The sequence below is a fragment of the Benincasa hispida genome, unplaced genomic scaffold (genome assembly GCF_009727055.1).
Source record: "Benincasa hispida cultivar B227 unplaced genomic scaffold, ASM972705v1 Contig548, whole genome shotgun sequence".
In the NCBI taxonomy this organism is placed as follows: domain Eukaryota; kingdom Viridiplantae; phylum Streptophyta; class Magnoliopsida; order Cucurbitales; family Cucurbitaceae; genus Benincasa; species Benincasa hispida.
In genome coordinates, this window is record NW_024064915.1 from 235,022 (window position 1) to 256,477 (window position 21,456).

The 21,456-nt window shown below is 36.0% G+C and overlaps 1 protein-coding gene across 1 annotated transcript; it reads right to left on the minus strand.

Moving 5' to 3' along the window:
• Positions 1–1,083: 1,083 nt before the first annotated feature.
• LOC120069692 (chaperone protein ClpB3, chloroplastic) lies at positions 1,084–12,789 on the minus strand. The gene is made up of 10 exons (XM_039021476.1): positions 12,265–12,789; positions 11,776–11,994; positions 11,350–11,587; positions 10,702–10,897; positions 10,239–10,293; positions 3,671–3,821; positions 3,226–3,534; positions 2,833–3,098; positions 1,725–2,651; positions 1,084–1,588 (listed from the first exon to the last, which is right to left on the minus strand). The coding sequence occupies exons 1-10, from the start codon at positions 12,484–12,486 to the stop codon at positions 1,259–1,261; spliced, it is 2,913 nt and encodes a 970-aa protein (XP_038877404.1). The 5' UTR covers positions 12,487–12,789; the 3' UTR covers positions 1,084–1,258.
• Between the last annotated feature and the right edge of the window lie 8,667 nt (positions 12,790–21,456).

Below are 21,456 nucleotides of genomic sequence, written 5' to 3' on the forward strand. Positions count from 1 at the left end.
TTCATAACTAGTTATTTTCTTCGGCCACTATGAGACATGAAATTAGTTCAAAATACTAATTAAAACCTCTCTCGATATTGCTACTGCAAGAATATATTTGAAATGTAGAAAAATATTTTCTTTAACATATTGATTTAAAATTTTAGAGCCTCAAGTACATCCATGTACTATGAGTTTTAGAAAGAAAAATTATTTTTTGATGATCACATTTTTATAACATCAAGCTGTATTTTAACATGAAACACTAATGACAAATAATTATTACCAATACAAATGCTATAAATTCTAATTTTTTTAATATTTTTCATAGTAACACTATTACAAAATATTATATTTACATTAGAAATTTAATATATATCAAATATGTAAAATAACATTTAATTTATTAATTATAATAAAGAGAANCACTATTACAAAATATTATATTTACATTAGAAATTTAATATATATCAAATATGTAAAATAACATTTAATTTATTAATTATAATAAAGAGAAAAAACCAACATACCTTCAAAACCTACCTTTTAAAAAAACTAAAAAAAAAAAAAAACCGTACTGATAATGTGTTGTGAACTTGAGGAGTAAAACCGGAGCACAAATACCAATAAAATATGATATTAAAATAAATATAATATAATATAATAATAAAATAAATTAATATTAAAATAAATTAAACGTAATATATAAATAAAAATAAATTAAATTAACTAAATATAAAATTTTCTAAATTTTCTATTTTAAGTGATGGATTACATGAACACTATATAATAATGTTAAAACACAAACAAAACTTTGAAAAATGAAAATATGATATATGATAGATACTAAGTATGAACATCTATTGTCACAATATTTATACTAAATAAAAATATATTTGATTTAATTTTTCAAGTATAATTTTAAAAATAAGTCATTTAAAAAATATTAAACTGATTGTCAAAACAACCAAAATAACTTTTGAAACACTTTCCATTTTAAACAATTTTTATCAAAAGCATTTTAATAAAAATGACTTTTTTTTTTTTTTTTTTTGTTTATAAGTGAATCCAAACATACCCTAAATTAGATTTAAGATAAACTAATTTAATTTTGCATCTCAGAAGGCAGAAAATAACCACGTATATTTTGAAAACCAACTTCTTACATGAAGATTGATTTCTTGAACTGTATACGAAGAAGAAAAACAAATTATCTAGCTATGGATATTTACTAAGAACAGAGCTACCGACAAAATGTGTGAATAGAAAGGCATCTGTTTCATAGAATCTGACCAGACGCTTCTCTATCTGCATTAGGATTCTCAGTAACTTTGTTTTCCACTCTTTTGAATACGAGTTTTTGCTGCGGAAGTTGGCCGTTAGAGAATGCTGATACTTCTGTGTCTATTAAAATTGTGTCTTCATCCTTGAATTCTCCTTTCAATATACCCTTTGCAATTTCATTCTCCACGTTCTGCTGTATTACACGCTTCACCGGCCTAGCCCCATAGTTTGGGTCATACCCGAGACTTCCAAGAAGCTGAATTGCTGCATCGCTCACCTCTATCTTCATCTTCTTGTCCGCAACTCTCTTTTGAACCCGTTGCAACTGCTTACGAAAGTGTAGATGTTGTTAATACATGAGAAAATAACACAAACTGAAACGGAGAGACGTGAAATGATTGTTTCAACACTCAAGGGGAGGGGGAAGCGAAGGTAAAGGCATTATCAGCATGGAGAATTACCTGTAACCGAACAATACTGCTGATCTGATCACGATCCAGAGGTTGGAAAACGATGTACTCATCAACTCTGTTCATGAACTCTGGACGAAAAATCGATCTTGCAGCTTCCAGAACCCGTCGTTTTATGGTTTCATATGCCGTTTCCTTTGATAGTGTATCATCATCAGTGTTGAGAATATACTGTGAACCCACATTTGAGGTCATGATGATAACTGTGTTAGTAAAGCTCACGGTCCGACCTTGCGAGTCGGTTACCCGCCCGTCGTCCAAAATCTGAAGGAACACATTGAACACATCAGAATGAGCCTTCTCTATCTCATCAAACAGAATGACTGCATAAGGCCTTCGGCGAACAGTCTCCGTTAACTGCCCCCCCTCCTCGTAACCTACATAACCAGGTGGAGCTCCAATCAGTCTTGAAACTGCGTGCTTTTCCATGTATTCACTCATATCAATTCGCACAAGGGCCTCCTCTGTGTTAAATAAATAGGAAGCAAGGGCCTTAGCTAGTTCTGTTTTCCCAACGCCAGTCGGACCCATGAACATGAAACTAGCAATAGGACGGTTTGGATCAGAAAGACCAGCTCGAGATCTTTGAATGGCATCGGCAACTGATTTAACTGCAGGGTCTTGACCCACAACACGTTTATGAAGTTCTTCCTCCAAATGTAGAAGCTTTTCCCTCTCAGATTGTTGAAGCTTAGATACAGGGATCCCGGTCCACTTGCTGACTATTTCAGCAATATCGCTTCCAGTCACTTCTTCTCTCAACATGGACTTTCCAGAATTCATATACTCATCTAGCTCCTTTTCTGCATCTGCAAGCTGCCGCTGCAAGGAATTTAAGCTTCCATACTTCAATTCGGCTGCTCGATTAAGATCATACTCTCTTTCAGCTTGCTGGATCTCCAAGTTTACCCGATCGATCTGCAACAAAAATCGTATAATTACCGAGCAGATGAAAATCCAAATTGAACAGTTCTAGGAATAGAATGTTGCCGCTGCAGCCTGATTATGTCAAATTATATTTACCACATAGAAACTTACTTTAAATGTAGAGGTGGAACTTTAACCAATTAACTTTCTCTATTGTCTTTAAACAACATACCTCCTCTTTGATCGACTGAAGACGAGTCATGACGGACTTTTCGTGCTCCCATTGCTCAGTCAGCTGGGCTTGCTTCTCCTTTAGAAGAGACAACTCGGCTTCAAGGCGACTCAACCTATCTCTAGAAGCCCTGTCTGTATCGTTTGTTAGCGAAAGTCTCTCCATCTCGAGCTTCAGTACGGCTCTATTGATCTCATCAAGAGCAGTAGGTTTCGAGGTAATTTCCATTTTCAGCTTAGCAGCAGCTTCATCAACAAGGTCAATGGCTGTATTTCGAAATAACCATTAGCACCCATGACATACATCCACAATCTTTCCACTAAAATTTTTTCATTACAATAAAACATACTTACAACAATATAAGATTATTCCATTCCTCATAAGTATGTTTACCTTTGTCAGGTAGAAATCGTCCACTAATATACCGGTCTGACAGAATTGCAGCTTCTACAAGAGCACTGTCGGATATGCGGACTCCATGATGCAACTCATATCTTTCACGAAGTCCACGGAGGATAGAAATGGTATCTTCCACAGTTGGTTGATCAACATAAACCTGCTGGAATCGGCGCTCCAGTGCTGGATCCTTTTCAATGTACTTTCGATACTCGTCCAACGTTGTGGCACCAATACACCGCAGCTCACCCCTACCAAGCATAGGCTTCAATAGATTGCCAGCATCCATTGCACCGTTTGTAGCACCTAAAGAGACACCAGTAGTTTATTAAGTTAAGAACACAATGCAAACAAGAGTTCCCACCATACTGGGGAACCGCCGCCAATAACCCACGACCCATAATAAGCTACAGTTTTCCAAATTCAAGTTTGTATACTCTACCTGCTCCAACTACAGTGTGAATTTCATCAATGAATAAGATAATCTGGCCATCTGATTCTGTAACTTCCTTCAGTACAGCCTTGAGCCTATCCTCAAATTCTCCACGATATTTTGCTCCAGCAATTAGAGCACCCATGTCAAGAGATATTAACTACAAGAAGAAAGCACGTTATAAAGATTGTGACAAACAGTGAGTCCTAAAGACGCCTCCCTGGGAGAAAGGGGTGGAGGAACAAAGCTACAGAACCCCAACGTATAAAAAGACAAAAGATAACCAAACTACAAGATAAGCCAATGTTCGAGGTACTTGGACCCTCCCTAACTTGAGAGATTGATCTCTCAGGCACTAAATCACTCACCAAAATATTGTCTATCCTCCTCGTTTCCCTTCCATTTATTTTATAACCAAATTCCATAACAAGCTCCCTAGCTAATAACTAATATACCCCTCTAATATTTACAATACCCTAATAGCACTCCTATCATTATCCAACCCTAAAACACTTCTTTTTTTTTTTTTTTTTTTTTTAACAATCAAATAATCCCAGCCCAAAAATAGACCTGGTCAGTGATTACATGGTGAGCAGTGGCGGAAGACGGTTGGCAAATGATGGCAGATGGTAGTTTCGGCCAGTCATGAGCTTGCCCGGTGGAGAAGGTCAGCAGCATGAATATTGGGTAGGTTGATTATTTCCTACGTGAAATTTTATATTGTACTTATGTGTTATATTTACTGTATTTTATTCTTTCCTTATTTGTAATTATTTTATTCTTTCTTTATTTGTAATTGGGTATTTCTTCTATTTAAGAAACTCTTTCCTCCTAAGATTAATTAGAGAAAAAATAATGTTTTTTTAGCATGGTATCAGAACTGGAAAATCATAGCTATGTCTAAAATCCTAAAAACCTAGCCGCCATAGCCAGAATCCTAGCCTATCATTGTCGAAACCCTAGCTGTTGTTTTAAATAGCACACCTTACTTCCAATCGCAGGTCATCTTCTCAAGTTGGCGATTCTGATCTAGCTTAAACAAGTACAAACCGACGAGGCAAGCCATAGTTGCACGACGCCATCACATCGTCGCTGTCTTTTGGATTTTGTTTTTAAGAGTTGCAGCTTCAACCCCACCTTAGGAAGAGCTTGCGTACCTCAGAAGAGTTTGCGCACCTTTATTGATCCAGTGAATGGTGATTGTTCCAATGGAACCATCGGTGGAATCCTCTTAATCTCAACGGAATCGGCTAACCCCCTCTTCTTTGTTTAACGTTCCTCTTCATGAGTTTGCATCGTGGAGTTCTGTTGTTTCGTGTTCGTAGAAGCCATATAAAATCAGTGTAAACTAGTTCGGTTTTGTTTCAACGGGTCTGGTCTGATTTTTTTTCAGCTTGGTCGACTTAGTTAGTTCGGCTCATTACTTGGTTTGGTTCACTATTTGGGGTTGTTCACTGGTTCGGTTCACTACTCATTGTTGGTTCAACAATTCTGGTTTGGTTCGGCTTACTTGGTTTGGTAGATTTACTATTTCCCATTATTAATTACTACCCTGTTACAACAGCAAATTCATCAAACCCTAAAATTGCTACCTACCAATTTGTCATCTAATAATTCATGTGTTCCCTTGACTCAAATAGATAATTATCCTAAGACATTCTCATGCAGTAATTCATCTCCATGGATTATAGACTCTGGAGCTTCTGATCATATGACCAGTTCCTCTTGTTTATTTGAATCATATTCTCCTATATATTGCAATGAAAAATTCGCATTGCCGATGGCAGCTTCACCTTTATTGCAAGAAAATGAATTGTTCTTTTTACAAAACTTATACTACGTTCTGTCCTTCATGTTCCAAAATTAGCTTGTAACTTGTTGTCTGTTAGTAAACTCTCTAAGGATGCTAACTGTCATGTTATCTTTTGTGAAACTCATTGTATCTTTCAGGATCAGGAATCGGGGGGACAATTAGATGTGCTAGGATGATTGATGGTCTCTATTACTTTGATGAAGTTTTCATAAAAAAGTTCAAGGCTTGAGTAGTATTTGTTATCCTTCTGTTAAAGAAACTATCATGCTTTGGCATCGTAGATTAAGGCATCCAAATTATTTAAAGTATCTGTTTCCCGATTTATTTAAAGGATTTGATTGTTCAGTTTTTCGATGTGAAAGTTGCATTTTTGCCAAACATCATCGATCCACCTATTTGCCTAAACCGTACAAGGCTTCATCACCTTTTTCCTTAATTCATACTGATATTTGGGGTCCGTCCATAGTCTTAACTCAGTAGTAAGCGTTGGTTTGTTATCTTTATAGATGACCACATTCGTTTAACTTGGCTATATTTGTTAACAAAAATGTCAATGGTAAAAGAAGTTTTTATTCAGTTTTACAATATGATAGACTCAATTTCAAACTAAAATTTGAGTTCTTCACTCTGATAACGGCATTGAATATTTCAATGAACATTTAACCAATTTTTTTTTTGCAAGAAAAGGGCATTTTTCATCCAGCTACGTGTCGTGACACGCCTCAGCAGAATGGCATTGCTGAGCGAAAGAATAGACACTTACTTGAAGTTGCTTGTGCCCTTATGTTCTCTGTGAATGTTCCAAAATATTTGTGGGGCGATGCCGTTCTTACAACTGCATATCTAATCAACCGAATGTCGTCTAAGGTTTTGAATTTTAAAACTCCTTTTAATCACTTCAATGAGTTTTTTCCTAATAATTGGTTGTCTTCTGATTTACCAATTAAATTGTTTGAGTGTACTGCTTATGTCCATACTTCTCCTCTTTCTCGAATTAAGCTTGATCCTCGAGCCACCAAATGCATTTTTGTAGGCTATGTTTCTCAAAAGAAAGCTTACGAATGTTTTGATCCTTTGACCCACAAGTATTTTGAGAGTATGGATGTGTCTTTTTTGGAAAATCAACCTTGTTTTGGCCCAAATTTTCTTGAGGGGGAGTTATCTAACCTTGAAGATAATTTTTGGGATACTTTATCTCTCCCAAACATCAGTGGTCCTGCAAATATGAGCTCTAGTCCTTCGATACCAAGTATGGAGAGTTCTTCTTCAGGGGGAGAAACTACAAAATGACTCTACAAGTCGAAATCCTGAACTTCAGGTTTATACTTGAAGAAACTTGACTTAAAGAGTCCGAAATCAGACAATTGACATTATCACATGACCAATCAAATACTCCGATGAATGATCCTGAAGATCCAGGTATTAGACACTCTACTCCTATTTCTCCTAGTTCTTCATCTCCTTCTAATCCTTTACTTGATATCTCTGATCTTGATATTCCAATTGCCCATAGGAAAGGTACTCATAAATGCACAAAATATCCCATTAAAATCTATCTTTCTTATCATAGATTGTCCAACTGTCCTTCACATCCAAAATAACCAACTTATTTGTTCCAAGGAATATATAGGAAGCCCTAAATAATTTGAATTGGAAATTAGCAGTGATGGAAAAGTTTAATGCACTGAAACAAAATTGCACATGGGACATAGTCGAACTACCAAAAGATAAGAAGACAGTGGGATGCAAATGGGTGTTCAATGTAAAATGTAAAGCTGATGGTAGTATTGAAAGGTACAAGGCCAGATTGGTTGCCAAGGGGTTCACTCAGACCTATGGCATTGATTATCAGAAACATTTGCTCCAGTAGCTAAATTAATACTATTAGATTGTTGTCTGTGGCAGTTAATTTTGATTGGCCTCTTTATCAACTTGCTGTGAAGAATGTCTTTCTCAATGGGAATCTTGAAGAAGAGGTTTTTATGGACTTGCCACCTGGTTTTGAGGTGGATCTCGGGATTAACAAAATGTGCAAGTTAAAGAAATCATAATATGGGCTTAAACAATCTCCCAGAGCATGATTTGAATGGTTTGGAAAGGCAGTCACAAGCTATGGATTCAGTCAAAGTCAAGCTGATCATACTAAGTTCTATAAACATACTGGAAGTGGTAAGTTGGTCACTTTGATAGTGTATGTTGTTGATATCATTCCTACAGGTAATGATGAGACAAGACTGAATATCTTGAAGAAAAACCTTGCTAATGATTTTCAAATCAAGGACTTGAGAACCTTAAAGTATTTCCTAGAAATGGAGTTTGCCAGATCTAAAAATGGCATTCTTGTCAACCAGAGGAAGTATATTCTTGACCTACTGAATGAGACAGGTTTACTTGGTTGCAAGATAGCAGAAACTCCTATTGAGCAAAATTTAAAATTGGTTGCTACAACTGAAAAAGAAGTAAAAGAAAAGGAAAAGTACCAGAGACATGTAGGGAGACGCATATACCTCTCTCACACACGTCCTGACATTGCTTTCGCAGTTAGTGTAGTAAGTCAGTTCATACATGCTCCCGGGTCAGTTCACTTTGAAGCAGTTTATAGAATTTTGAGATATTTGAAAGGTACTCCAGGAAAAGGTATATTATTCACGAAGCATGACCACCTAAACATTGAGGTTTACACTGATGCTGATTAGGCAGGAAGCACGACTGATAAAAGATCTACTTCGGGGTATTGCTCTTTTGTTGGAGGAAATCTGGTTACTTGGCGAAGTACAAAACAAAGTGTGATTGCAAGAAGTAGTGTTGAAGCAGAATTTAGGACATTAGCCCATGGTATTTGTGAGGACATGGATAAGAAGACTATTAGAAGAATTGAACTTCTCTCAAACAATGCCCATATGCATCTATTGTGATAACAAGTCAACAATTTCCATTGCTCACAATCCAGTCCTTCATGATAGGACCAAACATATTGAAGTTGATAAACATTTAATAAAGGAAAAGATTGATGCAGGAATAATATGTATTCCCTTTCTCCCGACAGTAGAGCAAACACAAATGTGTTAATCAAAGGTCTTCCAAAATGGTAATTCAACAAGTTGATTGACAAGCTGGCTATGAATGATATCTTCAAACCAGCTTGAAGGGGAGTGTTGATTATTTCCTTTATTGTGAAATTTTATATTGTACTCATTGCGTTATATTTGTTGTATTTTATTCTTTCCTTATTTGTAATTATTTTATTCTTTCTTTATTTGTAATTGGGTATTTCTTCTATTTATGAAACTCTTTCCTCCTAATGTTTTTTTAGCAAGGTAAAACACAATTGCCACTAGGGTTGGTGTCTTCCCGAGAGCCTACACCCTTCTTGGATCACGTCTCAGGTTTTAAACAAAGGACTGTCCAACCTAAGACCCATCTTATAAAACCATCAAATTTTCTGCTTTTAAAAAATACATGGACCTCAACGAATTTCTTTGGCTTTTCTTTCTTTGAAAACACATGGGCTTCAACAAGTTTATTCATCCTCAGTCCACAAAGTCTAAAACCCAACTTCATTCCAAAACCTTCTTTTCTCTCACAATCTACATGAAAAACAAATAAAAAAAATTCATTCCCACACACCCATCTCCACACAACCTGCATTGGTGCCAATGTGATCCCTGCATTGGTGCCAATGTGATCTCGCTGGTCAATACCTTCTTTATGTACATTTCTTCTCCTATTTCCATTTTCTTCCAAACTTTCTACTCCTATCTCTCCGATGCCTTTTTCCTACCTTCGCATCAATGTTTCTTCCACATTTTCATTTTCAGCCTTCAAAGTCATAATGATTGGTGATATTTACCATGGAAATCCTAACTTCGGCACACTGGGCACTCATGCATTGGTATTCGACTTCCAGCAGAACACTAGACGGTGATCTGCCTGTTGACAAATTCACCACTTCCATGCTCTATGGTGGAATCTGCTTCTTCCAATTCGTTCTCGGTGGAATTTGCTCATTTCTGTGACTAACCGATTGCATACGCATCAGTGCATGAATTTTATGTCAGCACCCTCCTTAGGGATTCATCTCTGGTGGCACATATAGTTGTCGCAAGTAAATTAGTAATGGCCCCCCGTTGGAGATTTCCCTTCTTTTTCCATACTACTTGCAGTGTTTCTCTTGTATTGACTCAGCCATTTTTTTTGCACATAATCAACCTCTTCCACGCTCTTTCCCTTGTTCATTTGTGTCCATCACTTTTATATTGCCAACCCTCCCCTACATAATGATCCTTCAAGCCTTGATGTCTCCGTCTCTTCTCTTGGTCTCCAAGAGCAGATCCATCCTTGTCTCCATTCTTGATTGTCTTTCTACTATCTATTATCAAAATGGGAATCCATCTTCGTCAAAATCATTGTTTCTCCACTACCTCCACCACCAAGTGTTCGAGGTACTTACTCTTCCTCTCTTGAAATCTCTCTCAAATCCTTCCCTTCCTCACTTAAAATCTCTCTTGTACCCTAATCCATTCGCTAAAATATTGCCAATCCTCCTCGTCCCCTTCCCTCTATTCATAACCAAATTCCGTAACAAACTCCCTAGCTAATTACAAATATACCCCTCTCATATCCTTAAGAATACCCTAATATACCTATAACAAATTTAATCACAAAACCATGAGAAAACCACCAGCTTCCTCTCCCATCTAAAAGAACTATGTGCGTGCGTGTGTGTGTGTGAGGGAAAGAGGGAGGAAAAAGTCATTTACATACCCGTCTATTCATCAAAGCTTGAGGTACATCACCTTGAACAATTCTTTGAGCAAGCCTGTTAATATGAAATGAAAATAAATCGTATAAATAAGTACTAAAGTTGTTAAAAAAATGAAAATATAAGTCAAGCCTTCTTTCCAAGCCAAAAGCATACACTGACAAAAATTCTACACAAGCAACACAGCCTCCAATATGCAATCTACCAGGAGATTAAAAGTTCAATAGTATTAATGCTTGTGTTCCCTTTTGATACATACTGAAGTGGCAATCAAACTTAATGCTAAATAGACAGTGGTTAACCAAACAATATTCCAGAAGGACCAAATGCATAGTTATACGTGACTTCTATCTTCTACTTCTTTTTTCTTTTTTCTTTCTAAGTTAATCTACTTATCTCAAACCAGCATTTTATAGGGCTTTATTTACTTTTTAACACGTGCAAGGTGAAACAATGCGCTCTTACCCTTCAGAAATAGCAGTTTTCCCAACACCAGGTTCACCAATAAGCACAGGATTATTCTTTGTTCTTCTAGATAGAATCTGAATACACCTTCTAATCTCATCATCTCTTCCAATTACAGGGTCAAGCTTCCCAGCTTTCGCCAATGCTGTCAAATCTTTTCCATATTTTTCAAGTGATTCATACTTGCCTTCAGGATCTGCAAGAAACCACAATTACTTAAAAATGGAATACATACACATAAATCGGATGCCAACATGCCAGCAGGTCACAGAGAGGCACCTGGCATCATCTATGGAACCTTTTATGAATGAGAAAAGGATATCGGAAATTCAACACTGAACATACTCCAACAAGACAAAAAAAATAAGTATGCACTCACCAAGGCTCATTTTTTTATAAGCTCTATTGCTATGTTAATTTCTGGTGAACAAAATATCCCTAGTCTATAAGTAATTTTTCCTCAGTGATTGCTTTAGTAAAGCTAAAATAATCGACCAACTTTCTGATGTTTTCCTTAGGCTTGCATGTAGACACAACACAACCAAAATAAACATCAGGTCCAACAAATAGCTTAGATATTTGACATACGCAGAACACGACCACATAAGAGTATTCAAAAGAAATTAAAAAAGTGAAGGAAGGTTCAACCTTGGTCAATAACAGATTGGCGCCCCCTAATGGACTCGATCGCAGATTTCAAAGTTTGCAACGATATTTGAAAATCCTTAAACAGTTGCTTCCCAAAGCGTTGATCTTGAACGAACCCAAGAACCAAATGCTCCACAGACACAAATGAGTCCACATACTCTTTCTTGAATTCTCTGGCTCGTTGGATCAGTGCTTCCAAGTCACGTCCCAACATTGAACCAGCTGACTCGCCAAGGACCTAGAACAGTAAATAGAGACTCGTTTAATAGCAATAACCTAAGCACCAGATATTTTAGGATATTAGCAACTAAAATTCATATGACAATTCACAACCAAAGTTAGAAGTTCATAGACGTGTATACTCCAAGAGACCTAGACTAATAAACAGATATAAGAAATAAGAATTTGATACCAAGATGCAATTACCTTTGGTTGGCGTTTGATGAAATTATCGGTAGCTTCCAACAGACGGGTATTGTCAACCCCAATCTTAGAAAATATCCGACGAGCTAGCCCATTCTTCTGCTCCAGTAGGGTCTTCATCAAATGTTCAGTCTCTACAATTTGATGCTTATTTTCCTTTGCTATTTCTGGAGAAGAAACAACAGCTTGCCAAGCCATTTCTGTAAATTCTTGCTGTGTAATCTGATGTAAAACTAAACAGAGTTAGTAAAGGCTACAGGGTGGTATCTCAACTACTCATATAATGCATATACTAAATCAGTTTGCTCTGAATAAACCAAATTGTCCAGAGTTCAGAGCACCTAACGTGCTAAATAGACAAAATCCAGAAAACTAGTTCCGAAATTATTCATCAGTACAGATTCCAACCAATTAAACACCACAAAAGGAAGTGAAAAAGAATCAAATCGAATCACTAACAAACAAAAAAGTAAGGGAAAGAACTGAGCTGACCCTTCCATTAGAGGCATCGCAGCGAACAACAAACCTCGAATTCCTCCCAAAACTCTGGTACCCACCATTCCTCTTCAACAGCAAGGGCGATTTAGGTTTCGCAGTGAGGGAAATGGCATGTGGCGGCTTGAGAATGAGAGCGTTTGTAGTGGAGGAAATGGAAGAGGAATGTGAAGGAAAACGAATACCAATTGCATAAAACGGCGCAGTGGTGGAGGCCATTGCTAAAGATTAGCCTCAACGGCGAGTAGCGTTGATGACGAAGTCCGTTGCAATGAATTGAACTGGAAGAGAAACAATCGGAATTGGAATTGGAATTGGAATTGGAATTGGAAATTTGAGAGTTTTGTTTCTGTTGATCAGAGTGGTGAACGGGATTGGAGGAGTATATGTAAGAAGAGAAGTAGCGCAGTGGAGTTTCTTCGGGAAGTCTCGCGAAACCGTACTTGGACCGGAAGATTCATGAATTGGAAATATAACGCTTTTGCTTCGGAGAAAAAAGGAATGATATAAATATTTCCCAGAAAAGAAAACAATAATAATATACATACATATACTCGCCCTTCGTTGCCAGAATCCACCACGTGGCCGAGCAATGTGGATATGGTTCAAGGGCTGAGAAATGAGAACAAAAATCCTTCAAACAGCTACCATACCTATTACACGCTCGTTAATTAGTTGTCACGTAAATATCTTTTAAAAAATTAGGTAGAACTTACTATTACAAAATATTCATGATACTAATATTATAGTGTAAATAAAGAGAATATCATATTCATATATATTAAAAACTTTTCCTGCAACAAAGTGAAATAGAAAATATGATTTAGGATTTAGATATATTGTTGGGTCATAGAGCCACTTGATTCAAATAAATTTTTGGTTAGTATCTACTTTTTGTATTTAACTGAAATTTTTTATTCCATTCAATATCACAAGATAGATTGGGAGCATCACATTGTTGTAGATCGACACTTCACAATGTCGCAATGCAAAGGCTCAATATCGCAATACTTTCTCAAAATGTCACGACCCTCTGAATTTTCATCGGTAGTAAGTGACTCGACTTTGCAGCGTGTTAGAGATCAACACCAACCACGTCACAACGCTATTAATAGCATCATGACGTTATCGACCCACTAAAAAAGAAATTCTCTTTTATTCAAATAAACAATTGTCCCTTTGATCTCTAACCTTGATTTTTTTAATGTTCTTATAGTTTTCCACCAACTTGGGTTGTATCTTGCCATTCTTCTTTGAAATCTTGGAGTTTATGAACATCAGGAGTGACAAGGGAAAATTCCACTAGCTTGGAGTAGGAGAAACCCAATTGTGGAAGGTGCGAATATTATTTAGAACTTCGAATTTGTCTTTAATGCATGTTTTTTATTCAAGTTTTCATCTCATGGCTATGTATTTGTTATTGATTTGACGAATATTCTATAAAAAACATTGGCTTTTGCGATTGATTGTTGCATAACTCGTACATGTTGTGTGCTTAATCACCTAGTAGCACGACTTAAGTTGTGCTTGTGTTAATTAGTGTTCTAATGAACTAGCATGTAGAAATAAGGATTCAATTGGTTAGTTAACTAGGTTTTTTCGTTGAATTATCAATCAAACTATTGGGTGGATTCTTACTTCTAAGCTAGATCTTTGAAATATGAATTATCCCTCTTCAATCCTGTAGTTTAACTTCATATGCTAATTAATTTTTCGCCTTTTCTATTATTGTTATCATTTATAATTGTAAACTCTCTATTATTATGAAATTTTAATTATAATTAGAGATACTCGTTTGGTTCCTTATATCTTCTAAAATTAGCTATATTTTTTGCCTAAGACGAGACAATTCTTGAAATTTTATGGTTAAATACGAGTTTTTATAGATAATCGAGCACGAGAAACTATTGGGACGTCTTAAGTGTGCTTTGGAGCTAAACGAAGCATTTAGGGGTCGAGCAACTAGGCTCAAAGGGGCAAAAAGATTTTTAAAAAAATCCATAAAGAACAGTGTTGCAACACCAGGCAATGCTTGTGCGCTGCAAAACAATACCATAGTATCACGATGCTGCAATCGAGAAATCCTAAAGCACACCTTCGAGTGATGTTGTAGGGTGCTAGGGCATTTTTTAGTAGTATCAAGATGCTGACCTATAGCATCGAAACATTATCGCACTTGTATGAATAGATTCTTTTCATTTTGAGGTAATTCCATTCAAGCCTCCAGCCCTTCTCCCCCTTTCTCTCTTCCATTTTCTTAGTTTTTAGGTATTTTCTTTAATTTTTACTTGTATTCAAGCTTATGATGGCGGATTTCAGCTTCCTCGCCACCATGGAAAGGTAAGATATGCAACCACATTAGATGTTGATGTGATTGCATCGTGCTCTAGCCCAGTCAACATGCAAGTCACAGCTTGTTGTCTATTGTTGTTTTCTCGATCTCCCAATCTTTCTTTGACTTCAAAATCGACTAGGGCTTCAAGGAACGTATATTTTGGTAATCACTCAACCAATTTAAATCTATAAAAGTCAGAGGAAGCATGAATGAAGGATCAAATCGATGATTTGGAAGACAAACCCATAAATTAGTCTATACATTCTCCAAGAACAAGAGTTCCTCTAAAGGTCAGAATTTCTTAGGTTAACTTTACCCGTGAGAACATGTTGTAGAGTGAGATTCCCCTTAGTTGTGTAGGCCTGCTCAAAGATCATTGCTTATACATTAGTAATTTGTTGATTTCTTTATCAAATTTCAGTCATTATTTTATTTTGTTACATTGTAATTCATGGCATTTGATTTAATGAAGTCTACTTGTTCTTATTCACTTAATGGGCTAATTATCTTAAGAGATTCAGTCTTGTGGATATCTCAAGGATGGCTAGGTCAATCCAACCACGTCACTCTATTCTTCACTTTCTATTTCTTTTGGGGAAATTGCATTGTATGGAAAATACATTTTAAAAAATCAAAGTCATGACTTCAACTAATTTGTAATTGCAGGTGTGGCAATCACATAGCAGTCAGATAGCAATCACATAACAATCACATAGAAATCAGATAACAATCAAATTTTCATATGGAAGTTTTTTTTTTACATGTTTGCAAAAAAACAAAATCTAGGGACACACACCCAATTTTCAATTTTTTTAAAAATTAAAGTTGCAACTACCCCTTTCTTTTGTTGAGTTATCTTGCTAAGTTGGCCATTAAAGTTAGCATACTAATGAAGTCTTAATGCTGTTAAGACTAAGATGAAAGCATAGCAAAATAATATAGGACGAAAAGTTTAAGCATAGGTTGTCAAGTGATCTTACCAAGGTTCGAAATATCAATATCAATGGAAATATCGAGGTCCTGTTTTAATAGAAATATTGATAACATTAGAAATTTTGGAAAATTTTATGGAAATTAATTGACCATTTTTAATCATCATTTCTATAAAATAAGACAATATTTAAATGTATGTTGTAAATATCAATGTAAATGTCGATGTGAGAGTAGAAATTTAAGAAAAAATGGAAAAATAATTACAAAATAATAGCAAATATTGATAATTAATTACAAAATTAAATGACATGAAATATTTGCATACAAAATAATTTAAAATTGTTTATTATAAAATAAAATGAATACAAAATCATAACGTTAAATTTACGTTATATAACAGAACATAATAAGGATAAATAAAATCATAACATTACATTAAACTTTAGTTGAATTTATGATTAAAGAATTATGTATATTTGCCAAAGTGATTAGCATAGTTCAACTAGCATCTAAGATATGTTAATGACCTTGAGGTCCATGGTTCAAATCCCCACACTCTCTATTGTACCAAAAAAAATAATTTTTTTATTTGGATTACTTTTAAATTGTATGAGAATGAAAAAAAAAAATAGAGTTGTAAAAAAATGAAAAAAAAAGGGATCTTTTTAAATATATAAAAATATTTACACTTTATAGCAAAAAGTTTTAAAGTACAAACACTTTTGAAATTTTTTGCTATAAAGTGTAAATATTCTTTAGATTTTTCTATTTATAAGAACTTCCCGAAAAAGTATAGTGATTGTAGAAAAAAGAGATAAAAAAATAAAATATAAAATTGGGTGGAAGAGTACTAGTCCCACATCGAGAGTTTTAAGAGATAAGAAGGAATTTTTTTAAACCATCAAAATTGGACGTCAAAGCGCAGTTCGAAATTTCGAAGATAATTCACTAAAATTTGGGGAAGATATATGTCACACCCCGCCCCAAGCCCGCACTTCTGAGCCCGAGGAGAGGCATGACGGACCGCAAATACCACCCTTTTGTGATACCCATTATATTACTACACTGTAATGTTTATACACTCCAAGACTTAACTACAAAGTTTACAACAACAACTGTAAAACCCTCCGGAAGTATAACTGTGGATAGCAAAACTACTAACTACTTAGAATGAGTCTATTCTCTACCTACACACATGGTAGATAGTTAACTAATACTAATCATGAATGCTTACTCTGTTGCGTTCCCTTTTGTTCCCAATGTCTCCTATGTGCACATAGCTTGTAACAACCTGACCCCCTAGGACTTAAGTTAGGCCATTACTAAAAACATGCATGTATGGAACTCAAAACGACACTCTGTTATGGCGAAATAAATACTAATTAAATAAGGTAAGTTCAAAGACTTTCATTAATTTCAAATATTAAAACAATAGTAGGGTACCCATAAATCATAAAGGATAATAAATAAGTTTGATAAGCGATTCTTAAAAATAAGTTTTAAACATCAAAACTAAGAGTTGAGAACAACATGAAAAGAACTCTAAATCTCATGAGTGGAATCGTAAAAACTAGTCCCAGTGGCTCGATCACGAATTCCGTTTGTCCATTGTCGGTGCATCTCTACCCTTACCTGAAACAACAACATGAGAAAGAATGAGTATAAAATACTCAATAAGTAAACCCACTACTGGGATCAAGCTGGGCATCTATGTCCTCTAGATACCCACCTCTGGTGAAGCATATAAACTGCTCTAGTCCTTATGGGACACATATACACATGAAACAAAAAGGAGACTGAGTCCTATTCTACTGTAGTTAAGTATGCCCACTACCTCTGGTGAATCTCGAAAGAGACACAAACTGGTGAATCCCGAAGGAAACACAAAATCTAATGGGCATCTAACTAATCAGTAAGGACATTTGCATAATCTCAACATCATAATCATCACTGTACGAATCTAATGCATACATATAAACCTCAACATCATGGCTCTACAACATACACATATACCTCAACATCATGGTTCTACAACATACATGTATACCTCAATATCATCAGATCAAATATAACCATGGAAGCACATACCATCTCATACTAGCATTCAAGTGTCTATGTGCATAAATAAATAATTCAGATCTTGTAACAGAACATACTTTAATCATGTTATTCTATCAATCTTTCATGTTGTCACTCTACCATAATCTTCATTTAACATGCTAACATACATCTAATGCCTGGCCCATGGGTAGTTCCAGTAGTAAGATTACTTACCTTGATATTAGGTCGAACCAAAAGCAATTGAATCTTTGTGAAATTCTTGAATCCTTAATCAAGCCTAAACATAAACCAAGCTTTAAAATTAATAGTTAAGGCCAAATTCCAAACACCCAAATATTACAAAATATTTCCAGATAACCTTACCTAAGGTGTGGTCCAATTCAATTCACCTTCCAAACCTCCAATTTTAAGTCCAAATAATTAGCAAACCAACTCTTCTTCATCTTGAATGAAATTCTTGAATCAACCCCCTAATCAATAATTTGAAATTAGGCTTACATGATTAAAGCTTGAATCAAATACATACTTCACTCAATGTCTCAAATAAATTATCTATGTAGCTTCGTCAAAAATCACTTCCAAATGACTTTACCAAAATTTCTCAACCAAAAATAATCTACAAGAGGGTAATCAAAGCATAAAACTTACCAAAACTCGCTAAAAAAAACTCCAACTTCACTGAACAACACCTCAATACCTTCACAAACTTGAATCCAAAGTTGAAACACAATGGGTATCCACAATTGATGCTAAAAGTAAATGAGTATTCAAGAATCAACCGAAAACAAACTCAAAACAACATAAATCTTACCCAAATCGATAGATCGACGAACAAAGCGAACGACGCTTGAGAAATGGTAGACGGTGGTCATGAAGAAGAAACTGAAGCGCGAGCTTTGGCGGGTGGTCGGACGGGCTCACGAACATGAGGAAGAAAAAGGGGGTGGGGTTTGACTTTTTATAAAAAAGAAAAAAAAACAATAATAATAATAAAACAAAAAAAAGAAGTAAATATAATTACATTTAATTCCTTTCCGTTTTTATACTATTAAATTCCTTTCTGTTCAAAAGAAAATTAATTCCTGCCATTAATTTTCAATATTGAATTTCAAATTGAAAATTTCACACCAACAATTAAATTCCCGTACTTATACTTGAAGTCCAAATTTCAAAAATACCTCCAACTAATAACAATTACTGAAATCCAAATAATAAAGTTACTGAAATTACATTATTACTAAAAAAATGTGCAGGTGTTTACATTCTTCCCTCCTCAAAGAACTTTCTTCCTTGAAAGTTCATTCTTGAAAAAAAAAACTTCGGAGGTGTTACATAGCTACCCGCTCATGGGCTCAGAAGCTAGTCATCGGTCCTCTGACCATCCCATACGAGGTTCCTCCCACAGGTTTAGGAACTAGACCTCTCGGTCCCTTAACCAATCCCATGAGATTTTGCTTTCGGGCTCAGGAACTAGGTCTATTGACCCCCTGACCATCCCGATCACATAATCTCATTCTCATGCTAGATACTCATTCATAACATAAACATATACAGTTTACTCTAAAAGATATGCTTTAAGACTTAAAGGAAAATACCACTCACCTTGGTAAGGATAGGAATCTTTCTCTTAGAAGTTTCTTGTTCCCGGACTCCTCTTTTGAACCCTAAATTCCATATTCAACTTAAAGCTCAGATTACTCATAGTTCTAGGCTTTATCTCGAGTACTTCCTTCTACAAATATGCTCTAAAATGTCTCAGGAAGCTTACCTCAAAATCTTAGCTCCAAAATTCTCGTGGTTTGGCCAGAATGATCAAAACATCAAGGCTGACTCAAGCTTACCCAACAACTCGACCCTTCTATCTTTTCCTTATTCTTCAGCCCGATTCTTTAGAGCTTCTTCTCTGGCAGTCTTACTCTGAAAACTAGACTCTCCTAGCTTTCAGGTGGTTTTAGAATCACTCCAAACGCACGAGTATTCTGGGAGAACTCCTCGTCCCAAGTTGATTCTACTTCCAGACCTTCCTGCCGACAACATCTCCTCTCTTGGAACCTCTTGACCCACGCATGGTCTTGCTACCAGTGCATGCATTCCTTCATCAATGCATAGTTTCCTCACAATCAACCTTACACTCTTCTTAATGTCCTTTGAGTTATGATCTGAAGAGAAGTCCTTCGAGTTATAGACGTCCAAAATCTCTCTAAGGCCGACACCTCCTACTTGGTCGCATGTCCAAGTGCCTTTTCCCTACACTATCAACGCAACCTTTATGCCATCGCAATTTAAGGTGTCTTCCTCTTCCTTAGCCAACACATAATGCTTAAATTTTCATGTCTTCTTATGCATCCACCTTATTTGCTTAAGGCCTAAGATTTCTCCTCAACAAGCCACATGTCCGGATGACGACCTTGAATGCGTCAATCCAATTCTCATATGCGCCCATCCTACCTCAATGCGTCCATCCAATCTCATATGCGCCCATCTTACCCCAATGCGTTCATCTACCGCAAATGTGTTCATATGCGTCCATCTACCACAAATGCATTCATTCAATCTTACCTTGTGCATCCAATTGACGCAACTTGGTTACATATGCTAAATGCTCGTAAGGCTCATCTTTGGTCGCATATCCTTCTCTTTCGCATGGCTTACCTTTGCTCTATGCCCTCAATTAGGATAATGACCAACACTCTTCCAACGTATACTATTAGCCTTGTCCTATGCACCTACATACCTTCGGATGTCCTCGACACATACCACATCACCAATGCATAACAACCTTATGTACTACAAGCCTTAGCAACGCAAGACGTTTCACCATGCGTCCACCATGGCTTGTCTCATCATCTAGTACTATTGCCGCATAACATCATTGTTGAGGTTGGAAAAACGCTGATGTGTATGATTGATGATGTTCTATGTGATACTACTGCTAGATATGCATTAATTATGGATGTTCACATAGTATGCCATGCGTTGTCACAAGTTTCCTTACGATGGAACCAAGTGTAATTCCACCGCAAGTTTCTCGGTGTGATTCGAGGTCAAACACAGGGACTGTTTTAGGTTATTATGGTATGTTCGTGATATATGCAACCAATTTTTCAATCTTTAAAAGTGTGGTTTGTACAAGTAAATAAATTGCAATAAAAGAAAGTAAGCAGTAAAAATGCGATAGTAAAATGAAATACAATAAACCTAAGCTAGATGATACAAGATACAGGCTCATGATACAAGATGTTGGGGTCAAGGCTGGCTATGAAGGTTATGCAAAGAACATGGGATGCGGCGGCAAGTCTTATGAATAGAATAGAAAGAGAAAGATAAATAATATAAACAACGCAAGTCCTCAATTGCGCTGAAGCTATAAATACGGTTCCGCTCTTCCCTTGGCGTACACTTTTCAGTGATTGGTCGCGCTCCTACATGTCTGTGGTGAGACAGAGACTAGCGTAATGAACGCAAGGTTGCTTCCATGTTTGAAAGTACTACTCGCTTTAGTTAACACATTCTTCTAACCCTCTCTCGATAGATCAGAATGGCATCTTCACTTCTACTCTCACAGGTGAAGATGTCGTCTAGCATGCCTTAGCTAAACGCATTTTATAACTTTAACACAGATTAAGTACTTGTTTGATTCATATTAACTATCGGGGGATTAAAAAGACATCATGGAGAAAGTGATTAATGGAAAAACGAAAATAGATAGAGAATGGTATCTGAAAGCTATCGAAACATTTAATATGTCTATTAAGCGTTTGATACATGGTGTGTGAATGAAGAGATAAAGAGAAAGTGAAATACAACGATGAAAGAAATAGAATAGATACAAACAAGCGCCAACGTCTTGGCACCGATTC